Here is a 23611-nt window from a genome sequence, read left to right on the forward strand (position 1 = left end):
TCCATTTTCACCCCGATTTTGATATTATCTAGGTAAATCAACTATCTTTCGTATGAGTTAAAAATATTTTAATTTTTATGACGTCATCATGTCTAAAAATGTAAATAACGTGGGTCACTTATCTTCGTCTTTACAGTAAATTTCAATCTGTTATAGCTCGTCAGAATAAAACGTGATAATCATAATTAAAACGTTTTCTGGAAGCTATTGGATTGTAGATACGAATTTATGTAAACATTTTGCCAATCGGATGTTGTGACGTCATCATATGGCCAGTTGAATAAAAAAAGTCGTATTTTCATATTTTGCGTAATAGTTCATCACATTTAAAAGGGCGCGCATCTATATTTTACGTATTCAAATTTCTTCTACACGTTAATATGTTGTTGCTGAGATAATTTCCTTCCGAAATTGCTATCTTAGTGTTTCATCGTGATACCGTCGCCATGTTACAAATTTGAATAAATGGCGGGTCCCGTAAATTCACCTATTCTACACTGTATGTAACATGTATACAGATTATACTGTTTGCATGTATATACTATATGACACAAAATTGACAGAATTCAGCACTAACATCATATCATATTCTTCAGATCAGGTCATAATGCGATAATTTTTTTCTGTGTGCAATATTCTAACGTATGACGTGCGCGTGGCGTTTGTCGTGCGGATAACTAACTCGTCAAAGTGACGAGTTACATGTCTAGTTATTTCTCTTCTTTCTTTCTGTATGATTTTTGTGGAACGCTTTTCTCTAAAACTTGCAAACATAACATTTTGTAACTTTTTCAACATATCGTCATGCACATGAAGATGTGCAGCGAAGCTTTTCATGATGTTTACAATTGCGCAACGTGACGTACGCGCGATTTAACGATTTTGTCGTATTTAACATAGCTCGACAACCAAATAACATTTCAACTTGAAACTTTGCAAAAGTTTAATTTATATCATGCGCTAACTTTCTGTTGAAAAAAAATTGCGTGTTTTACACAAAGTTACGCGCGCACGCGCATTTAAAATTTCAAAATGCGCAAAATTAATTTATAATCAACTTTCTACGCGTTTCATGTCGTTTTAAGCATGTCAAAAATTCCCACGCGTGCGCACATTTTTACGTGTGCGGTGCGCACGTAGCATTCAAAACGTATTTTTTTCGCGTGATTTATAATTTTCCAGCCTTTTCTAGTAATTTTACCAAATTTTAAACAATTTCGACTTAAAGATACGTCATACGAGCACGTCGAATTGGACAATTTTCGCGCGTTTTTTATGAAAAGGTTAAAAAATTCGTTTAAAATATGCCTTTTTTTAAACAGTCGTAATTTCTAAACTAGACGGTCAACTTTTTGTGGATGACATATTCTGGAAGTAGATGAGTTATAGATATCGGATCAGGTATTAATATGGCTAACCGGATATTGTGACGTTATCGTATGGCCACGCGAATATAAAATTTACGATTTTTGTATCTTTCGTCATAGCTCATCACATTGAATAGAGCGCATCTCCACTTATCCGTTTTCCATTTTCACCCCGATTTTGATATTGTCTAGGTCAATCAACTATCTTTCGAATGAGTTAAAAATATTTTAATTTTTTTGACGTCATCATGCCTAAAAATTTAAATCACGTGTGGCATTAATTTCATCTTTACTGTAAATTTTAATCTGTTATAGCTCGTAAGAATAAAATGTGATAATCACGATTAAAACTTTTTCTGGAAGCTATTGGATTGTAGATACGAAATTATGTTAAAATGTTGCCAATCGGATGTTGTGACGTCATCATATGGCCAGTTAAATAAAAAAGGTCGTATTTTCATCTTTTGCGTCATAATCCATTACACTTAAAAGAGCGCGCATCAATATTTCACGTATTCAAATTTCTTCTACACGCTAATACGTTGTTGCTGAGATAATTTCTTTTCGGAATTGCTACCTTCGCGTTTCATTTTAAAACCGTCAACATGTTAAAAATTGCAATAAATAGCGGGTCCCGTAATTTCACCTATTCTACACTGTATGTGATATGGATACAGATTATACTGTGTATATACTATATATGAATTTAAATAATAAAATTCAGCAATAACAACATATCATATTCTTCAGTTCAGGTCATAATGCCAACGTGAACACTTCCTTTTGTCCTCAACCTATCCTCTTAATGTTAATGTTGCACCACTTGCGCGGCGGATAACCAAACTCGTCAAAGTGACGAGTTACATGTCTAGTTTCTGTATTATTAGTTATCCGCATTGAGCGGATAACTCCTTGTAACTGTCCTGTTTCATCATCTTTTTTTTTTTTTTTTTCTGTATTCTTCTTTCTTTCTGTCATTTTTGTGTCTCGCGTAACTCAAAAACGTGTAAACATAACATTTCATAACTTTGTCAACATGTGGGCATTTACGTGAAATTGTGCACCTCCTATTTTTGAATGACGTCAGAGTTGCGCAACATGACTTACGCGCGTTTTTCCGAATTTCGCGTATTTAACATAGATCGAAAACCATATAACAATTTAAATTGAAACTGAAAAAAAGTTTAAGTTATATCTTGCGCTAACTGACTATGGAGAAAAAATGGCATGTTCCACACGAAGTTAGGCGCGCACGCGCGTTTAAAATTTCAAATTGCGAAAAATCAATTTATAATCAACTTTCTACGCGTTTCATGTCATTTTAAGCATGTAAAAAATTCCCACGCGCGCACTTTTTTTTACGCGCGCGGTGCGAACGTAGCGTTGAAAACAATTTTACTCTCGTGATTTATGTTTTCAAGCCTTTTATAGTAATTTTACCAAATTTGAAACAATTTCGACTTCAAATTACGTCATACGGGCACGTCGAATTGAATAATTTATGTGCGTTTTTGAGGAAAAAGTTCAAAAATTTGTCAAAATTATACCTTTTTTTAAACAATCATAGATTCTAAACTACGAGGTAAACTTTGTTTAAATTACATATCCAGGAAGATGATAAGTTGTAGATAAGGAATCATGCATTGATATGGCAAACGGGACATTGTGACGTCATCGTATGGCCACGCGAATATAAAATATAGGATTTTTGTATCTTTCGTCATAGCGCATCTCATTTAATAGAGCGCCTCTCCACTTATCCGTATTCCATTTTAACCCAGATTTTGAAATTTTCTAGGTCAATCAACTATCTTACCCATGAGTAAAAATTTTTTTAATTTTTATGACGTCATCATGTCTAAAAATGTAAATAACGTGGGTCACTTATATTTATCTTTACAGTAAATTTTAATCTGTTATAGCTCATCAGAATAAAATGTGATAATCACGATTAAAACGTTTTCTGGAAGCTATTGGATTGTAGATACGAATTCATGTAAACATTTTGCCAATCGGATGTTGTGACATCATCATATGGCCAGTTGAATAAAAAAAGACGTATTTTCATATTTTGCGTAATAGTTCATCACATTTAAAAGGGTGCGCATCTATATTTTACGTATTCAAATTTCTTCTACACGTTAATATGTTGTTCCTGAGATAATTTCCTTCTGAAATTGCTATCTAAGTGTTTCATTTTGATACCGTCGCCATGTTAAAAATTGGAATAAATGGCGGGTCCCGTAATTTCACCTATTCTACACTGTATGTAATATGTATACAGATTATACTGTTTGCATGTATATACTATATGACACAAAATTGACAGAATTCAGCACTAACAGCATATCATATTCTTCAGTTCTTGTCATAATGCCATAATCTTTATCTGTGTGCAATATTCCAACGTATGACGTGCACGTGGCGTTTGTCGTGGTGCGGATAACTAACTCGTCAATGTGACGAGTTTCATGTCTAGTTCTTCTTTCCATCCTTCCTTTTTGTGGATCGCGTTTCTCTAAAATGTGTAAACATAACATTTCATAACTTTGACAACATATGGGTATTTACGTGAAGTTGTGCACCTCCTATTTTTGAATGATGTCATAGTTGCGCAACGTAACTTACGCGCAATTTTATGAATTTCAATGATTGATCATAGATTAAAAACTAAAAGTCATTTAGTATTGACACTTTGACAAAATTTAAGTCATATCAGGGGCAAACTTTCTACGGATTAAAAATGGCATGTTTCACAAGAAGTTACGCGCGCACGCGCATTTAAAATTTCAAAATGCGCAAAATTAATTTCTAATCAACTTTTTATGCGTTTCTTGTCATTTTGAGCATGTCAAAAATTCCCACGGGCGCGCAATTTTTTACGCACGCGGTGCGCACGTAGCGTTAAAAACATATTTTTTTCCCTTGAATCATATTTTTCAAGCTTTTCCTAGTAATTTTGAAAACAATTTAGACCTTTTCCAATTTAAATAACGCCATACGAACACGTTGAATTAAACATTTCATGCGCGTTTTTTATGAAAAAGCTTAAAAAATCGTCAAAATTATGTCTTTTTTTAAACAGTCATAGTTTCTAAAGTAAACCGTGAACCGTTTATTTTTATTACAAAATCTAGAAGTTGATGAGTTGTAGATATCGGATCATGCATCGATAAGGCTAAAAAAACATTGTGACGTCATCGTATGGCCACACGAATGTAAAATATAGGATTTTTGTCTCTTTCGTTATTGCTCATCACATTCAATGGAGCGCATCACGCTTATCTGTATTCCTTTTTCTCCTACATTTATATATTGTGTAGGTCAATCAACTTTCTTTAGCATGAGATAAAAATATTTTAATTTTTATGACGTCATCATGCCAAAAAATTTTAATTACGTGGGTCATTAATTTCATCTTTACAGTAAATTTTAATCTGTAATAGCTCGTAAGAATAAAATGTGATAATCACGATTAAAACGTTTTATGGAAGCTATTGGATTGTAGATACGAATTCATGTAAACATTTTGCCAATCGGATGTTGTGACGTCATCATATGGCCAGTTGAATAAAAAAAGTCGTATTTTCATATTTTGCGTAATAGTTCATCACATTTAAAAGGGTGCGCATCTATATTTTACGTATTCAAATTTCTTCTACACGTTAATATGTTGTTCCTGAGATAATTTCCTTCTGAAATTGCTATCTAAGTGTTTCATTTTGATACCGTCGCCATGTTAAAAATTGGAATAAATGGCGGGTCCCGTAATTTCACCTATTCTACACTGCATGTAATATGTATACAGATTATACTGTTTGCATGTATACTATATGACACAAAATTGACAGAATTCAGCACTAACAGCATATCATATTCTTCAGTTCTTGTCATAATGCCATAATCTTTACCTGTGTGCAATATTCCAACGTAAGACGTGCACGTGGCGTTTGTCGTGGTGCGGATAACTAACTCGTCAAAGTGACGAGTTTCATGTCTAGTTATTGCTTATTTATGTATTATATATTTATGCTACTACTGTGATCTACACACCTTAAATAATTTAATTCTTAATTGTTTTTTGGCTATTTCGGGGGCTACTCTTGTCATACTAGTTCGCTGTGTTACGGATATTTTATGAGACCTGAGTAGGACCCAGGTGAATTCCACTGAGTGTCGGTAAATTATTAGTACCGAGTAGGCCTACGTGGAATATAATATTTTATTGGGGGCGAGATAATTGTCAAGAATTATACCAGCCCAATTGAGCGAATAGCATGAGAGAAAGCCCCCAAGAAATAAACCAAAGTGTATATTAATAAAAGTAGTTTAAATTGTATAAGAACAGGCTCTAAAAAGAATAAGGTAGGCCTATTAAACGGCCTAGTACGAGAAAAGACTATTTACATAGTTTTTAAAAATGATATTACATTTAATTCTTGGTAAACATACTATACCAAGAAGAATAAAAAGAAAACGTAAAATCATAAATATACTGCTCTTGTAAAAAAAAATAAAAATATTAGGATACAGGACATTCGATCCCTACGATGATAATCATCTAGACTTGTCCCGGGGTTGAGCCCGACGGGACAAGTGGTTGTGTTAGTTATAGGTGCTGTTGATCCCTCAAAATTATCCAGGGGATGAGCCCGGCTGGATTTAATCCCGGGGATGAGCCCGGCGGGATTTTTTTTTTTTTTTTTTTTTTTTTTTTTTTTTGAGAGAGAGAGAGATCGTAGCGTAGCTAAACTCATGAAAATCATCTAGACTTGTCCCGGGGGATGAGCACGACGGGACAAGTGGTTGTGTTAGTTATAGGTGCTGTTGATCTCTCAAAATTATCCAGGGGATGAGCCCGGCTGGATTTAATCCCGGGGATGAGCCCGGCGGGATTTTTTTTTTTTTTTTTTTTTTTTTTTTTTTTTTTTTTTTTTTTTGAGAGAGATCGTAGCGTAGCTAAACTCATGAAAATCATCTAGACTTGTCCCGGGGATGAGCCCGACGGGACAAGTGGTTGTGTTAGTTATAGGTGCTGTTGATCTCTCAAAATTATCCAGGGGATGAGCCCGGCTGGATTTAATCCCGGGGATGAGCCCGGCGGGATTTTTTTTTTTTTTTTTTTTTTTTTTTTTTTTTTTTTTTTTTTTTTTTTTGAGACAGATCGTAGCGTAGACTAACTCCTTAAATTTTACTTGTAGAATACGTTTAATTTATTGGAGATTCCCTAGGATGAAGTCGAGCTTGCGGTAATTGCAAGGCTTGGTAATTTACTGTACAGTATTACAATTTACACATATTTGCTTGAGCGTCTTTTAAAACCTTCCGATTCGTTCGGATGTATCTAATATAACAGTTAGAGGACCATCTACCCATGGTTTGTACTACATGGTCTTCTACACCTGCTGCAGCAGCAGATGTTGCAGCCCCTATCCTAAATGAATGACCTGAAAAATTGCGGTTATCTATCCCACTTCTGGTTAAAACTTCCCTTAAAAGCATTAGAAATTGTTCCCTTGATAACGGATCGTGTGTTGATTCGTTCTCGACGAACAACGGGGCTGAATAGGGTGCACCGTTACACAATCTAAGGGCAATGTATTTAGACATATTATGGACGGGATATAAATTTTTGTTCTCAAAGATTGTTATATCGATTCCCAATCTAAAGGGGTCCGTTTTGGATGCCCTCAGATGTAAAACATATAATTGGCAATCTGGGCTAAAGGTAATATCGCTAATTCTTAAGTAATCGTTACAGGAAGTCTTTCGTTTACATGTGAACTCACCACATCTTAAAAAACCATAAAACGCTAACTTGAACACACACTGAATCATAAGGTCCATAAACGGGGAAAACACACCCCGCAAAAGTACGTTACACATTTTTGTTAGTACATCTGCAGTAATCGGTAAACGTTTTTGTTGATTATTGTTCTGTGATTTTTTAATTCCGCGAAGTATGTATTGTAGTCTCTCTGTTCCCAATGTGATATCTTGATGACCCGCTTTGATATAGTGAAAGCGAATTCCTGCCAGGTAGAGTTTGATTGTATGGAGTTTTAGGTTCAGTACTTTCTGACAGTGAGTTACAAAATAAATGAGGTGTCCCTCAACAATTGGCGGAAGTCCTGATTTCGGCAGAATCATACCTGACATATAAATATGTCGCCTAGTCTTTTAAGTTTAATTTATTAGTACGGTAACCTTGTGTACAATACCAATTCTCCTTAAAAAAGTAGACTTAAAGGAGGCAGTACCAAACCCATCCATCAACTGTCACTTGTTGAGGTCACTATAGTGTAGGTATAATTATCTATTGATATTCAATGCCCTTGTAGTGGAGTCCGGGTTACTCCAGATGGTATTGTGTATAAACTATAATTTAGTTTCCCAAATTTGCTGATTAGTTAATATTAGAAACTCAATATTTAAACAACTTAAAGAAGATCTATACAACAATGATTTGCATAAAATATGGGACTTATTCATGTCAAGCTCACATGAACTTAAATATCACCTTTTTTTTGACGACCTAGAAATTGATGAAGAATATCAAATCCAATGTATAAACAATATTAACTATGTATTAGCAAGTAACATATTTGACAAATATTGTAAATTATTTTTAACAACTGCATGGAAAGAACGCAACGAAATTTATAATATCCGTCCATAACACAATCTTTTACTTTTCGCTCAAATGTATTGAATGTATTTTTAGTCGCGTGGAAGCGACTCTATAGTTCACTATGTCGGTCGGTTGGTCGGTCTGTCTGTCTGTCTGTCGGTCTGTCTGTCGGTCTGTCTGTCTGTCTGTCTGTCTGTCTGTCTGTCGGTCCGGTATCACTATGCGTTTTATCGCTTTATGACCTTATCTTGATATCAGTTTAATCTAGCTAAGTCAATTTTTCACAGAATATTCCTTATGGCCAGGAATCGATGTGGTTATGTTTTCACGGCGCGCAATAAAAAATTACGCGGTCTACGCACGATTTAACGAAATCACGTTTGTAATCATATCTTAACAACCATGAATCACAATTAAATAAAATTTGGTACTCATAAATTTCAGGGCATAAATCATCATATGGCAATACAATTACGTGCGTAGCGCATGTAACGCATGCGTACGCGTGCTTAAAATTTTCAAAATTTATTTTCGATGAAATAAGAGTACGTTTCAGGCAATTTTAAGCGTTTACAAAATTGCCATGAGTGCGCAGATTTTTGCGCGCGCACTGTGCGTTAAATGTTATTGCGCACTTTTTTTGCCCGATTTCTGTTTTCTTGACTTACTTTTCAACTCGAAATTACGTTATACGAGCACGTCAAAAGTGACAGGCTACGCACGTGTAAATTAAAAAAATATAAATGTTTTTAAACATTTCAACATTTTTAAACATGTTCAGTAATTTCGGTCAGTATAGTTCACTATGTCGGTCGGTCCGTCTGTCTGTCGGTCTGTCTGTCTGTCGGTCTGTTTGTCTGTCGGTCCGGTATCACTATGCATTGTAGCACGCGACTTAATGGCTGTTGGCCTTGTTATAACCTACTGTGTATATACTTTTTAATGTAATAATTTATAATGTTTGTATTTGATTGTGTAGTAAGATAAGTCCATATTTATTTTTTTGTTGTTGCACATCTCTTGAGAATTGTGCCTCTGTTATAAAAGAGAAACAATAAAGTTATTAATTAATTAATTAATCAACATTAGCAGCAATAGCAACACCATCAATAATAGCAACAGTATCAACAACAGCAGTGTTTTTGTATTGTGATTTAAATAATGGCATTTTAGGTAGAAAATGTTTTAATTTAATGTGGAATGATAAATCGCGAATGCATCCACTTCATTGGTGTGTATAAACGATATATTAAAATAAAAGTATTTTTACATTTACGCAGGTAAATGTAAAAATAAATGTTAGTAACAATAAATAAACGTTGTTTCAAAAACAGTTATTGTAGCAATAACAACTGATGATTAAGAAAACTGGTACAACCAGATGATAAGTTCGAATCAGCACGCTATTTACTGATCAACACCTACACCTGTGTTGGTTGACTTGGTTGTTTAATTATTTTGATAAACATATCTGTATGCATATTTGCACAATTATTTATATCGTGCATCTAAATTATTTAAATAAATATTTTAACGATAAGGAATGTAAGTTAATAAAGGTGATGTACTGTACTATATGCATTAGACCTGTTTCTCAGTGTTTGGCGTAAACTAAACCAGTTCGTTAAACAAGCTCGTCATGCATTTTGCTGTGCGTTTGGCATTTGCACTTCTCATTATTGGAGATCACCTCTGTAATTCTGAAGAACTGCCGAACGAAAAGGTACCGTATCGTTTATTATTATTATTGTTTTGTATGGAATGTAGATTATCTATACAAGGTGTGTATTTTCATCTATTGAATAAACCAGTACATATATACAGTTGTTTGATAAGTATGATTATTACTATTTTAACCTGTCGTTTTTATAGATAAGTACACTTAATTCGTCGCATCATGGAGCGAAGTCAAAGCAATCACAAACTAAAGGAACATCGAATTCTGGTAAGATAATGATGGCACAAGTTCAACTGCATCAATTCGGGAACACGTTGCCACATTATTTTAATGGACATTACATAATATTTTTTAAAATAATAGTAAACAGCGCCATCACACCACTGTATACCTTACAAAGTACCTGCTAAGGAAACAATTTTGTATGCATCATTTTTATCTAAATCTAGTTGGTGGCGCTCTAAGAGGAATTAAAGCAATGATAATATGACTCTGAATAATAATGTTTTATAAAATGAAACTTATAGTCAACCTAACAAATCACCAGCATTGGACAAAGAAATGCATATAGTCATTCCAAACGTTAAAGAGGTATCGGTAAAAAGTATTCTCCAATTTAAATGATGATTAATCATACTTTGAATGGGCCGGTATGTTAATAAAGTTAATTTCGTAGACAAAATTTGTTTACAAAATAATCGGTTGATTTCAATCAAAAACCCATTGGCTAGCAGCAAATTTGTTGGCTTAACTACAGTTAAATAATTTTTTTTTCGATCCAACTTTTGGTCAAAGTGAATAATTGTGAAAACAAATTTGCAACACAAACATTTACATTTTTTCAACTGGGGACAATCAATGTATCTAATGCAGTGTTAGTAAAATGTTTCGGCCTACTTTTGTTTGGAATTACTTTTGTTTGGAATTACTATTGTTTCGTATTTTATTTATTTATCTACCATGGTAATAGAGATACAAAATTGTATAGATATCTTGCCTTCTCAGGAAGAAAAATATAAAAAATATATAATTATTGTAAATTACATACCGTACCAATGTTTAGGTTTGAAAAGCATCATCTGTGGGTTTGAGGTAGACGAATGCGGCTTTGTAGATGTTACGACCGACTTTATTTCTCTTTGGCGAAGAGTTTGCGATAATGGTACGTCTTGTTCAAAATTAAAAAAAAACTGAGATCAATCAATAATTCTTAACCAATCTATTTTAATTGATAATGAATATAAATCCCTCAATTTTCAATTACAATATTGTTTACGTTGTAGGGTGTTCTATGATATCTGATGCAACAGCATCGATGAGCGGTAAAACTATGTCCAATCTAGTTTCACCATGGTTCTTCGGAAATAGTGGTGTGTTAAAGATGCAGTACTATATTCCTGATAAGCAGACAGCAAAGTTCGCAAGTATCAGTGTATATATACGATACGACGAAACAGCCAGTAATAATAACAGGGAGTTGATTTATCTAGCTAGCAGTGAGATGGACCGACCATGGGTGCCGATGGCAGCAGAGATGGACCGACCTTGGGTTCCAATGAGTGTGAACGTAAAAATGGACGATTCGACACACTTCAGGGTAAGATGTTTTCATCTTCCTTCTTTTAGGGATTACCAATCTTTTTTAAAAATCGATAACATTTAAGTTATCAAAAGTATATTGCGTGTAACTTGTAGATTAAAATCAGCAAAATTATAATCTTTGCTTAGTAAATGTACAGTGCTTTATCTCTGTAAGATAATCACTTTCATCAGATGGCTTAGTTCTCATTACAAAACGAATGTAAATATAGTTCTATTTTCTGTATCCATCCAATGTAAACTAAATTTGTATAATAGTCATATTTCTTGACAGAATGCTCTGATGTAGTAATAGCATATCGCTCTGGGCGGGTATTTCATTCATTCGGAAACCGGATATCCACAGAGATATTATAGTGAACTCTCTATAACTTATCTCACCTAGTGTTTATTGTGATTCATTTTCCACTTTTATTGGATCTATATAATAATATTATTAGATACAGTATTATTTGTCAAAGTCCAAAGGCCAGATTATTATGTATTCAACACAGTGCTGCCTTGCGGTATCACGTAAAACAGAAGTAGCAGTTGCCGCACGCAAATCGCTCGACTTGTTGTAGTATTTCGGCCAAGGCTCTATTTGGTCGTAGCATAGGTAACATTTCTTGTTAGCTCCACCAGAATAGCGAGAGGGTATGAGCTCAATCGGGTGTGTGTGTTTTTTTCTGTATTTGTTACCGTATTTAGCAGGACTGGGCCTACACAAAACGTTATTGCCCGATTTTCATATCTTTAAAGGATGGTTTGATATAAAAACACGTGGTTCAATTGTCATATGCTAGGCGCCTGTGTTGAAGTTAAGTGTTGGATAAGTGGGTGGGAAGATTTAAACGTTTGTACAACTACTGAACGGCTAATTTAACAATGAAGTGTGCTAGTATGCATCTATAGTAACCAACTAAAAACACTCTGAATTTTTATTGTTGCCAATTAGAAATTAGCCTATCCTACAGTTTTGTGACTCCACTATGAGATATAGGCCTACCCGTTGGTATACAGAAATATATTGTCATTATCTTAACACTTCTATTTCTCTGAAATCTACCCACATTTATATACCACATCCTATAGGCCTAGATAAAAGAAAGCACTTGCTGTCTATAAACTATTATTTATTAAATTATATTTCCTTATACAGTACCAATACTGAAATAAAAGTTCAATACCTGTTCCTACTAAATAAGTGTAAAATATCGCTCAATGTTCTTAGTTACCAAAATGCTAATATAGTGTCAAATCTACAAATAATGATTTTTTACCCTTTTTTGTTTTGTTTTATATTATTTTAGATTCTTAATTTTTCTTTCCAATTTATTTCTAGTTTGAAATTGAAGGTTTGTTAGAAGGTAGTTCCGAAAATATATTCATCGACAATTTTGAATTCAAGCCAAAAGGTATTGTTTGCATGTTTGATTGTTTTAATTCATACCTCAACTGCAACAATGACGTTTATATGTTATCGAAATAATTTTTCCTGTAAAATAATGTTATTACATTTATAATAGGCCGTCATGCATTTGTAAATTTATCTTACAGATTAATGGCAAAGACAAGATAGTACTGGTGTGGTATAACGTAATTCCTTTTATATAATTCAAATAAACATTATTTCGATTGCTTAGTGTTTTGATTGATACGTTTGATTAATAATACAATAAAGTAACTTTATCAAAATAAAACAACCTGGCTTGTTTCCAGTTAGGCTTGAGGACTCAGAATCAGTGTGTAACGGCTATGAGCGCTCACTGGCTAAACCCAGGGGCCCCTGAGCTTATGTTGTCCCTCTGAGCAGTATCCAGACGAAAAACAGGGATTAGCATATGTCGGAAAAGGCTTAAAACACCCGAGGTCTCCAGAGTTGGAGGGCCACTTAGGGTTTCTAAAGCGTGGTTCACACTAGCGACGCAACGCAAGGACGTAACGCAACGCAAGTGAATTGACCAATCACAAGCGATGGCTTATTCGCTTGTGATTGCTAACTGTCTTTAACTTCGCTTGTCATTGGTTAAAACGCTTGCGTTACGTTCTAGTGGGAACCAAGCTTTAACCAGGGGCCCAGGTACCTACGCCACTGTTGAGAATACATACATTTACCTTTTCACCCTTTATCGGCTTTGCTCTGGAGCGTGTATTTCTTCTATTTATAGTTTTGTTTGTATTAACTTACAAAAAATACATAAAAGATACATAAATCAAACTCTTTATTCGGGGCAACGAAACACGCTGCGTTTTATTCATTTTTTATTTTGCACAATACAATAGAGTCTTCGATGCGTTATAACATTTCTCGGAAAAGTTCTTTTTCCGTCGTTTCGCCCTTTTTGTGAAAATAATGATTAAGCAACAATCACAACAAATAATAATTGCATGATAACAAGACAACACGCAACAGACGCACGGAACTGATGTCATCATCCGGCAGAATCACTTAGTCATCTAAACATGAAAACATTGAAACTGAAATATATCATATATAAAAAAACAATATAAATTGATAAAGAATGTTAGATGGAGTCTTATTTCATTTGGAGTGTCTGTAGGCCTACGTTACAGTATTGACAGAATTACAAAACGGATTGACTAATAAAACAAATGTAATGTTTCATGAATAAATCGTTTTTATTTGAATTGTTTTTTATTATAAAAATAAAAAGAATATTTGGAGATGAATTATTTAATGATTTCTTAATACTAGTTGAGATGACCTACGATAATAAGCATTCAGATACAGAAGAGAGGTGACGGATATTTTGGTAGTAAACCGGGAAGAACCAGCCGATTCTCGGTACTGTATCTATTTCCGAAGTAGGCATATCATAGGAATATTTGGTAATACAACATCACATGTGTTTCACATGAATCTAGAGTAACCTAACCCTTCACCTAACCTTACATGATACAGGCACTACATGTGATGCTGTATTACCAAGGCCTATGATAGATAGTATGTGGAGATACAACTCTGGGAATCTGGTGGAAGAACTCCTTCGTCGATCAGCTCATAGAGATATTATATAATATCTCTATGATCAGCTCCAATCCAACGTTTCTTTCATATTGTTTACACCATTTGTTCATTAATCATGTATTACATTCTTCCTGCAAAGGAAATGACTTGACACTATACGGTAAACACCAGGCGGTAGGTTAGCTTGTTTGTACAACAACAAGTAATATTTACTTTAGTATTTCTACATTATTTCTAGATACAAAAGAGCTTTCTTGGAAAAGTTCGTTTCTTAACGTTTTCTGTAGAATATTCTTTTGTTTACTAACTTTAAACTTTTGTGAAATAAGCGTCTGCGCATGCCCTATCGTCGCCATCATTTTCCTTATAATTATTGTATTATATACAGTATATTTTTATATAACTGTTATTGCACGGCATCATCTCTGTCTGCGGATGTACTTGAGTACATGGGTTATTTGCTACATCATGATTGTGCGTCAGGGAGAGCGCCCATCGGGGAGGATCGACCATGTTTGTCGGTGAGAAGAAATTATATTTCCTGATAAAAATAAATATTGATATCTAATATTTATTTCGATGTCTCTTCGACCTCTGGCGGCCCAAGCCAATAGAGTAAGCCTCTCCCTCACCACTCACTGTCGGTCGGGCAAATCTTGTCACCAAATCACCCCTGTTTTATATAATAATTATAGTGGAACACATTTCACAGGTAACTTGCATTCAGTATTTTCATCTGCGTATACCTGTTTTATACGGGTGTAGGCCTACGTGTTACAGACGTGTCAATTGCAACATTAACAACATAATGGTCTTATATAGGATTTCTCATACATCCAAAAAATAAGAATTATGGAATTCCCCTTTTACCAGCTGCATTCCGGTGTAAATCGGAAAACATACTAATGTCAGAGGAATGCATTTACGTCATGAATTATGACAATTATATACCAGTCATAAAGCCATTAAAAATGGTGTTTGGATGACGTAGCTGGTGTGGAGAGGTTACCTTTACAAAGGCATATTACAACAGGTGTGTTTATTACAGTATTACGGTTGGAACGTTACACAAACGAATATTATCAATGATTTTCGTTTGATGATCCATTGTCATGAAATCCTAGACTTGCTCCAAGTCTGTATTTATTGTCTTTTTTTATGTTATTCCACACGTCGTCGTTTTGATTTTTGTCTGAAAATACGTGACTTGTACTTTCTCAATAACACATACGGTAGTCAATGCATTGGTATATAAGACTGACTCTGTTTATATACTACTTTACTACAGTACTATTTAATACTCTTCAAAATAAATTGTCATCAATCAGAATAAAGTAAAACTCATAATAGTCCAGACAGTAACACAATAACAATGCGCATGCTCAATAGATTATTTGTTCACTAACTGTTATGTAATTCTCTTCTTAAATTATGTTATGAACAATACATACGTACATTATATTGAAATCGTCTGGTAAAGAGTCAAACTTAATTAATCCCTTTATTAGGCATATACGAAGTGTTCTGAATGTTGGATAGATTTAGACGACTCATCTGATCCAAGGACGCCTGCCCCACCTACCCCCACCAATAATTCCCAGAAATTGTATTGTTGTTTGGCCTAAATTTATGCGTTTTGTTCAATTACTGATCGGTTGAAAGATTCACACCACGATATATTTCTTATAATGACGGGATTTGTTTGTATAATCATAGGAATTATGTATATTTAGATATAAATAATCCAAGGTATAATAGTACCATTTGTACCGATGCCTACAATAACACAGTTGTTTATTACACAACCAATTGTTGTTGAAGTATAATAATAATTCTCATCCATAATAAACGATAATAAACGAAAGTAATAAAAGCCTAATATGGCATTTTAAGTCACCATCCGTCTACTTGGAAACTATTTAAGGTGATACCGTAGCGCAACACTTAAGCACTGATACAATGATTGCTGTTAGTTTGATGTTGTTTGCACTGATTCAGTGCTCCCAATCATGTCGGAGCACAACTGATTGCACTGAAACAGACGTGATTCCAAATGATCCAGTTGTGACCGCTCCTTCGTTGACTGTTGAGCAAGCAGAAATACTGAACAACCTTTATCAAGAACTTATGCAGCTACCATGTGATGAACGTCGGGAGAGAATCTATAACACGACAGTGCCGCCGATAAATTTGACCGAAAGCCAAGGGCTTGCACTCTTAGATTTGTATCCTGAATATTTTAAAAATAGAAGCGACACCGGTGACGTTTCCAACAAAACTGGAAGTTCATTTCTCAGTGAAAGGGCGCAAGTTCTATCCATTATTGTTTCTATTTCTAATTATTTTAATTGAACATGTATTCTGAAATATGATATTTTTGAAAAGGAAACCCCACTGATTTATCATTAGAACAAACCTTAAGCAATTAGTGGAAACTTTAGTAAACAAATTCGAACTGCTGAATGAATTATAGAACAACATGCCGACAGCTATTAGTTATAACTTAGCAAGGCCAACATGAAAATAACTACAACGTAACGTAACGTACATAAGCGTGGTTCCCACACTAGCGACGCAACGCAAGGACGTAACACAACGCAAGTGAATTGACCAATCACAAGCCATGGCTTATTCGCTTGTGATTCGCTTGTCATTGGTCAACACGCTTGCGTTGCGTTCACGTCCTTGCGTTACGTTCTAGTGAGAACCAAGCTTGACGTGCATATCATATAATAATCATAATCATCATAATCAAATAATCATCATATAACGTACAACGTAACGTAATCGTAATCATCATAATCAAATAATCATCATATAACGTACAACGTAACGTAATCGTAATCATCATAATCAAATAATCATCATAACGTACAACGTAACGTAACGTAACAAATAAACATTTTTTTTTTCAAATTTCAATTAATTTCTATAGAATTAATTAGAATAAAAACACGTACATCCCTAAACAGACAGGTAATGATGTATTTAACTCAAGCCAACAATTTATCTTTGTCTTGCACCTTTATATTTTTATTTTGCACCTTTATATTTGTAAATTTTTAAGATGTTTGTCCTTTTTATGTGTACATTATCATCTTAATATTGTTTTAATTCAGCCTTGTGCTGCGATTACGGTATAGTGAATAAATAAATGAATAAATAATGAATAAATAATTTTTTTTAAGTAGGCCTAATTAGTTTACAAAAGTAACTTTCATGTTTTCATTTTTTTTTCACATAAATGAAGGGCGACTGTTGCTAACATATGTCCATTTGACTCTATGCTAGTTGAATATAATCTGGCTTTGGATGGAAATGGAGACCCAGTTTACATTCCTCAAGTAAGTAGGCTATACTGACAACCCGAGTTGCTCTTTAAAACCACAGTTGTTTAATGACCACAATAAAATTGTAGTTGGTTGTTTTATATTTGAGACTTTAACTTTATTAGGCCACCGTCACGACTAATTATAAACTTTTTATTCGAAAACCCCAACATAATAAGTGTCGGATATGTCTTCTTTTTTTTTCAGATTCCAACTGAAAATCCACCATTTTACGTACTCGATCAAACGTTTCAAGAAGACAAGTGTGCATATGTCGAATGTTCAGGCCAATCTTCTTGCCAATGTTTGGAAGAGCTTGGGCACACTGATCGCGCAGTCGTTAGTTATCTAGATGTACCACCAGGAACAAGTGCATTTTATGTCACAGACATAATGCTAATAGATTGTTTAGCATATGATATAAATGCCTGACTACTAATTTCAATGTGAATAGATCTTGTGCGGTGGGTAGATTATGTAAGAATGCTGTCAGTACGATTTGTTCAAATAGGTTGAAATTAAGTTAATTTATTAAACATAACATGTTTCTGTAAAAATTGGAATATAAACAATGAACTATGTCATCATAATTAATTACTGTGTGAGAACAGCTCAAATACTAAGTACTCAAATAAATATTGTAAGTAATGGACCATCATCGTTTTGTAAAAATATGGTTATATTATAGATATATAGGTTTTCTAGACAGTGTGTAATCTTTCCAAATTGTTTATTGCTTTGAAAATGAATCTCATTATTATAGGCCTACTCAAAACAAGGCCCTTTAATTACATTTTAAGGATTGACAGGCTCAAAAACGGGAAAACCGACGGTCTGCATCGATACCGTCTTCTGGAGTACCGGTAGTGAATTAAGTTCGATGAAGACGGAAGAGCAATTTTATTTAAAAAAGTAACAACAGCCTTTTTTTTAAACGCTGGTTTAGTTATTCAGATAAATTCAATTTTCAAATTTTATAGAATTTTCAAGCAAATAAAAGACTCAATATATATTGGTAACAATTTATTTTGTAATTTGTGATTTTATACAAAAAAAATGTTCTATATAATTTGTTTGTAAACAATACGTCAATTCTGCACCTGTGCTGCCTTTATACTAGTGTTGTTGTTTTACTGAACACGAGATACTGTATACCAACTTTTTATATATATAGGATGAGAACGCACTGTACTTCAACAACAATAAAGGCACTGTACCAGATGTCTAAAAATAACTGTACAGTATAATTGACATATCGTATTTACAAACGATACTATGTGATCATGAGGTATGAGAAACAACGAACGAGAAGAACTGTCATTTTAAAAGTGTTATAAAAATATAAATTGTGGTTTGGCTCAATATAATATTATTTCGATGAGCTATTAAAAACAAATTCCACATAATAACTGCTTGCGATACGAAAGCTTAACTCCATAGATCTGAACATACCATGGGGTATGTTCAGATCTATGGCGTTATACTTTCGTATCGCAAGCAATGTCATATTACAATTAGCGTCGTAACAGAAGTGTTCAGATTTGCCTAACTAACGCTTTCGTTTCAAGCTGTCGTCGAACGAGATCACAAAACCTAAGACCCAAGACCCAAGATTACTAATAATTCTCTTTCGCACCTGCCTTGTATTTTAACTCTAAATTTGTTAACCAAATTTATCCTGAATACCAGACCAGTTATGTGAATCTCTTTCATAAAAGTACTTATGAGGCCTAATTCTAAGGTGTGGCATTCAAAATAAAGTTAGTTGAATTATTTTGGAGTCAAAATACAGTGCAGGTGAGAAAAGGAAACACCCCTAGAAACAAACACAATGGAGTAATATATATCAACAAACAAACCGTCCAGTGTGTTTGTTGTGAAACAAAGGTATATATTTACTCAACAGGCGAAAATATTGTGAGTTTATTTCTGTTTGTGGTAAGTATTTAATTACATTTAGGGCCTATGGTAAAAAACATTAATAAATGAAACCTACTATGTTTAAAATTGTGTAGGCATATAGATAAACAATTATTTTTTTTAAGCTTGCGTATATCTTAGAATTTGTAATCTTAGGTCTTGGGTCTTAGGTTTCGTGACACCCATTGTGACACATGGGATTCCTTGTGTGGTGGTAGATGTGTTAAGATACACATTGTACTACCTTGATCATACTGTGATGTCGGTTAAAAGTGTCATAAAATATAAATTGTGGTTTGGCTCAATATAATATTATTTATTCGTGTCATTATCTAGAATTTACTTGGAAACTATTAAATAACCACTCATGATACAATGATTTCCGTTAGTGGAAATGTTGTTGGCATTGATTCACTGAATGCACTCTGCTGAAACAAACGTTGCTGAACCGGTTTTTAGTCGCGTGGAAGCGACTCTATAGTTCACTATGTCGGTCGGTTGGTCGGTCTGTCTGTCTGTCGGTCTTTCTGTCGGTCTGTCTGTCTGTCGGTCCGGTATCACTATGCGTTTTATCGCTTTCTGACCTCATCTTGATATCAGTTTAATCTAGCTAGGTCAATTTTTTACAGTATATTTCTTATGGCCAGGAATCAATGTGGTTATGTTTTCACGGTGCGCAATAAAAAATTACGCGGTCTACGCACGATTTAACGAAATCACGTTTGTAATCATATCTTCACAACCATGAATCACAATTAAATTAAATTTGGTACTCATAAATGTCAGGGCATAAATCATCATATGGCAATACAATTGCGCATGCGTACGCGCGCTTAAAATTTTCAAAATTTATTTTCGATGAAATACGAGTACGTTTCAGGCAATTTTAAGCGTTTACAAAATTGCCATGAGTGCGCATATTTTTGCGCGCGCACTGCGCGTTAAATGTTATTGCGCACTCTTTTTGCACGATTTCTGTTTTCTTGACTTACTTTTCAACTCGAAATTACGTTATACGAGCACGTCAAACGTGACAGGCTACGCACGTGTAAATTAAAAAAATATAAATGTTTTTAAACATTTCAACATTTTTAAACATGTTCAGTAATTTCGGTCAGTATAGTTCACTATGTCGGTCGGTCGGTCTGTCTGTCTGTCGGTCTGTCTGTCTGTCGGTCCGGTATCACTATGCATTGTAGCACGCGACTTAATGGCTGTTGGCCTTGTTTTTTAATCAAATTTGTTCGATTTGTATTAATAAAGAATGGTATAATATAATCATGGAAAAACTATGCCTATTTAGAAGTAAATATAATTCCTCCAAGGTATAACAGTACAATTGTTGTACCGATGCCTACATTAACACACTATTTTTAACTATATTACAAAACCAATTGTTGTTGACGTATAATGTTCTCATCCATAATAAACGAAAGTAATAAAAGCCTAATATGGCATTTTAAGTCACCATCCGTCTACTCGGAAACTATTTAAGGTGATACCGCAGTGCTACAAAGACATACCACTGATACAATGATTGCTGTTAGTTTGATGTTGTTTGCACTGATTCAATGCTCCCTATCATGTCGGAGCACAACTGATTGCACTGAAACAGACGTGATTCCAAATGTTGCGTCCGCTCCCTTGTTGACTGCTGAGCAAGCAAAAATACTGAACAACCTTTATAAAGAACTTATGCAGCTACCATGTGATGAACGTCGGGAGAGAATCTATAACACGACAGTGCCGCCGATAAATTTGACCGAAAGCCAAGGGCGCGCGCTCTTAGATTTGTATCCTGAATATTTTAGAAGCGACACCGGTAAAATTTCCAGCAGCAACACTGAAAGCTGTTTGTTTCTCAGTGAAAAGGCGTAAGTTTCTTTCTATTATTGTTTACATTTCCTATAAATGTACTAAGTTATTATTTTATATGACCATAACATTCTCTAATATGATACTACCCTACTGATTTGTCTGAAAACTGCTGATTAATCATAAATAGAACATTTTTTTTTTGGAACAAGAATGCAAAGAATTAAATGTTAATGTTAAATGTTAAAACATTAATTAATATATGGTACGTCCCTAATAACAGACATGAAATGGTGGTGTATTTAACCAGAGGCAACAGTTTTGTCTTAGGTTTAACTAAATAGCAATTTTTTTTAAAGTAGGTCTATTGTTTACATTGGTCATTTTGAGGAGTATATTCACTACAAGCTATGTTTTCAGTTAGGCTCCTCCACTTTATATACGTTATTTGTAAAGGGAAATAAATTATATAAAAAACTTTCATATTTGTTTGTACTTAATGAAGGGCGGCTACTAGTAACGTATGTTCATTTGAACCTATTGAAGTAGTTTATAATCTGGCTTTGGATGCAAATGGAGACCCAGTTTACATTCCTCAAGTAAGTATACTGACAACCCGAGTTGTTATTTAACCAATTGACTGCCAACTTCGCGTTTATCATTGTCCGCAAATGATCTAGGCCTATGTCTAGTAGGCTACTACTACTATTATTAGCTAGCTTGGCCTAGACCTTGCTAGCTGTACAAATATTGCTAAAAACCTTATAATAAAAATACATTTGCATGTAGAAATGTCTGATGACCATTTGTTTTATTATTTATTTGTTCAAATTATCAATATTTTATAAGTACATTTGTAAAATAATACTAACCTGTCAAAAAATGTGTTTATTCTCGCATTGATAAAATGAGCTGACAAGCAGTACCTCTCAGAAATGTACTGGCAGTACAAAACAATGGGCCAATAAACATCAGGCAGTCAATGCATGGTTAAACACCAGAGACATTCTCTATTGGCCGCGGATCACGAACAATTCGAAAACCCCAACCTAATAATCAATAAATGTATTTCTTTACTTAACAGATTGTAACTGAAAATCCACCATATTACGTACTCCATCAAACGTTTCAAGAATACTTGTGCGCATCTGACCAATGTGCTCCAGGCCTATCTTGTCAATGTTTGCACGAGCTTGGGCACAGTGATCGCTCAATCGTTAGTTATCTGAATGCAACACCATCTGAATGTGCATCAGGAGGGCTAGGATGTAGGTTTTATGTCCAACCTATAATGCTAACAGACTGTTCAGCATATCTTATTATGTAAATGCCAACCAATTGTTCAGCTTGGTATATACTTTTTAGAACGATCTACATTTTTAATTTCAATGATTAGACCATGGAAGAAAAAATATTTTTGTTTTCCCTCCATGATTAGACCCAGTGTGTTTTTATTTTACCTAAGTTGTTTCTTTGGATATTGAATATAAACAATATGATATGTTTCATCATATTAGGCTAAATTACTTTTAAACAACTTAACACTACACAAATAAGATAAATATGAATAATAAATATAAAATGTTGTATAGGTCACATAATCTTCAAATAAAGCAATAACGATGTTATTGTTCTTCTTGATCATGACGTCATTTGACTGGACAGTGTTATTAGGATGGAACATTTCTGATTTATGTTTTCTGTAGGAAAACGTATATATATCGTAGATCGTTATCGTCCGTAGTAGCCTATAAATGTAATGACAAAAAAATACGATGTGCCCATATATGGACATGATGATGTCATATCACTACCATATTTGGGTATATCACTGCCATATTTGGGCACATTACACTTATTTTGTCAAACTAGTTTGATAGTGTAGACAGATCTTAAGAAAGTTTGTGATCAACATACCCAGTAGCTTGCTAGATAAAGTGGTTTAAATAATATATAATAAAATAATATATATACATCTAGTTTTTGGGCTATCCTGGTCAAAAGTTATGTTATTTTTCTGCTTTTATTGTTTATTCTTATAACGGTACAATTTTATACAATTTCTAACGTTATTGCTTGCAAACTTCTTGTTGATATTGAAATCATTGTTTTGTCAAATAAATGAATTAACACTACTTGAAAATCGAGTAATAATGTTTGATTATAAGATAGGGCCTATATACAATTTGCAAAATTGCTTATGCGAAATATGATATGAACTTTGACACAGGCAATAAGACTGAATCCGGAGGGTAGATCATTCTTTAAAGGAAAACGTCACTTAGCTAACTGCATGCCTTT

The 23611-nt window shown here is 34.1% G+C and overlaps 2 protein-coding genes across 3 annotated transcripts; both read left to right on the forward strand.

Moving 5' to 3' along the window:
* The first annotated feature begins 10636 nt into the window (after positions 1-10636).
* LOC140052547 (uncharacterized) lies at positions 10637-12832 on the forward strand. Its single transcript, XM_072098156.1, has 4 exons — positions 10637-10838; positions 10960-11273; positions 12600-12672; positions 12815-12832. Exons 1-4 carry the CDS (start codon positions 10637-10639, stop codon positions 12817-12819), a joined length of 594 nt encoding a protein of 197 aa, XP_071954257.1. The 3' UTR covers positions 12820-12832.
* A 3350-nt stretch (positions 12833-16182) lies between these two features.
* On the forward strand, positions 16183-23445 carry LOC140051416 (uncharacterized). 2 transcript variants are annotated; one of them, XM_072096629.1, is made up of 3 exons: positions 16183-16552; positions 21816-21909; positions 22395-23445. In XM_072096629.1, exons 1-3 carry the CDS (start codon positions 16206-16208, stop codon positions 22635-22637), a joined length of 684 nt encoding a protein of 227 aa, XP_071952730.1. In that variant the 5' UTR covers positions 16183-16205; the 3' UTR covers positions 22638-23445. The 2 variants fall into 2 exon arrangements, with proteins under 2 accessions (XP_071952730.1, XP_071952731.1); XM_072096630.1 differs by lacking the exon at positions 16183-16552 and adding an exon at positions 20979-21369.
* The last annotated feature ends 166 nt before the right edge of the window (positions 23446-23611 follow it).

This window comes from Antedon mediterranea, chromosome 6, assembly GCF_964355755.1.
Source record: "Antedon mediterranea chromosome 6, ecAntMedi1.1, whole genome shotgun sequence".
Classification (NCBI taxonomy): domain Eukaryota; kingdom Metazoa; phylum Echinodermata; class Crinoidea; order Comatulida; family Antedonidae; genus Antedon; species Antedon mediterranea.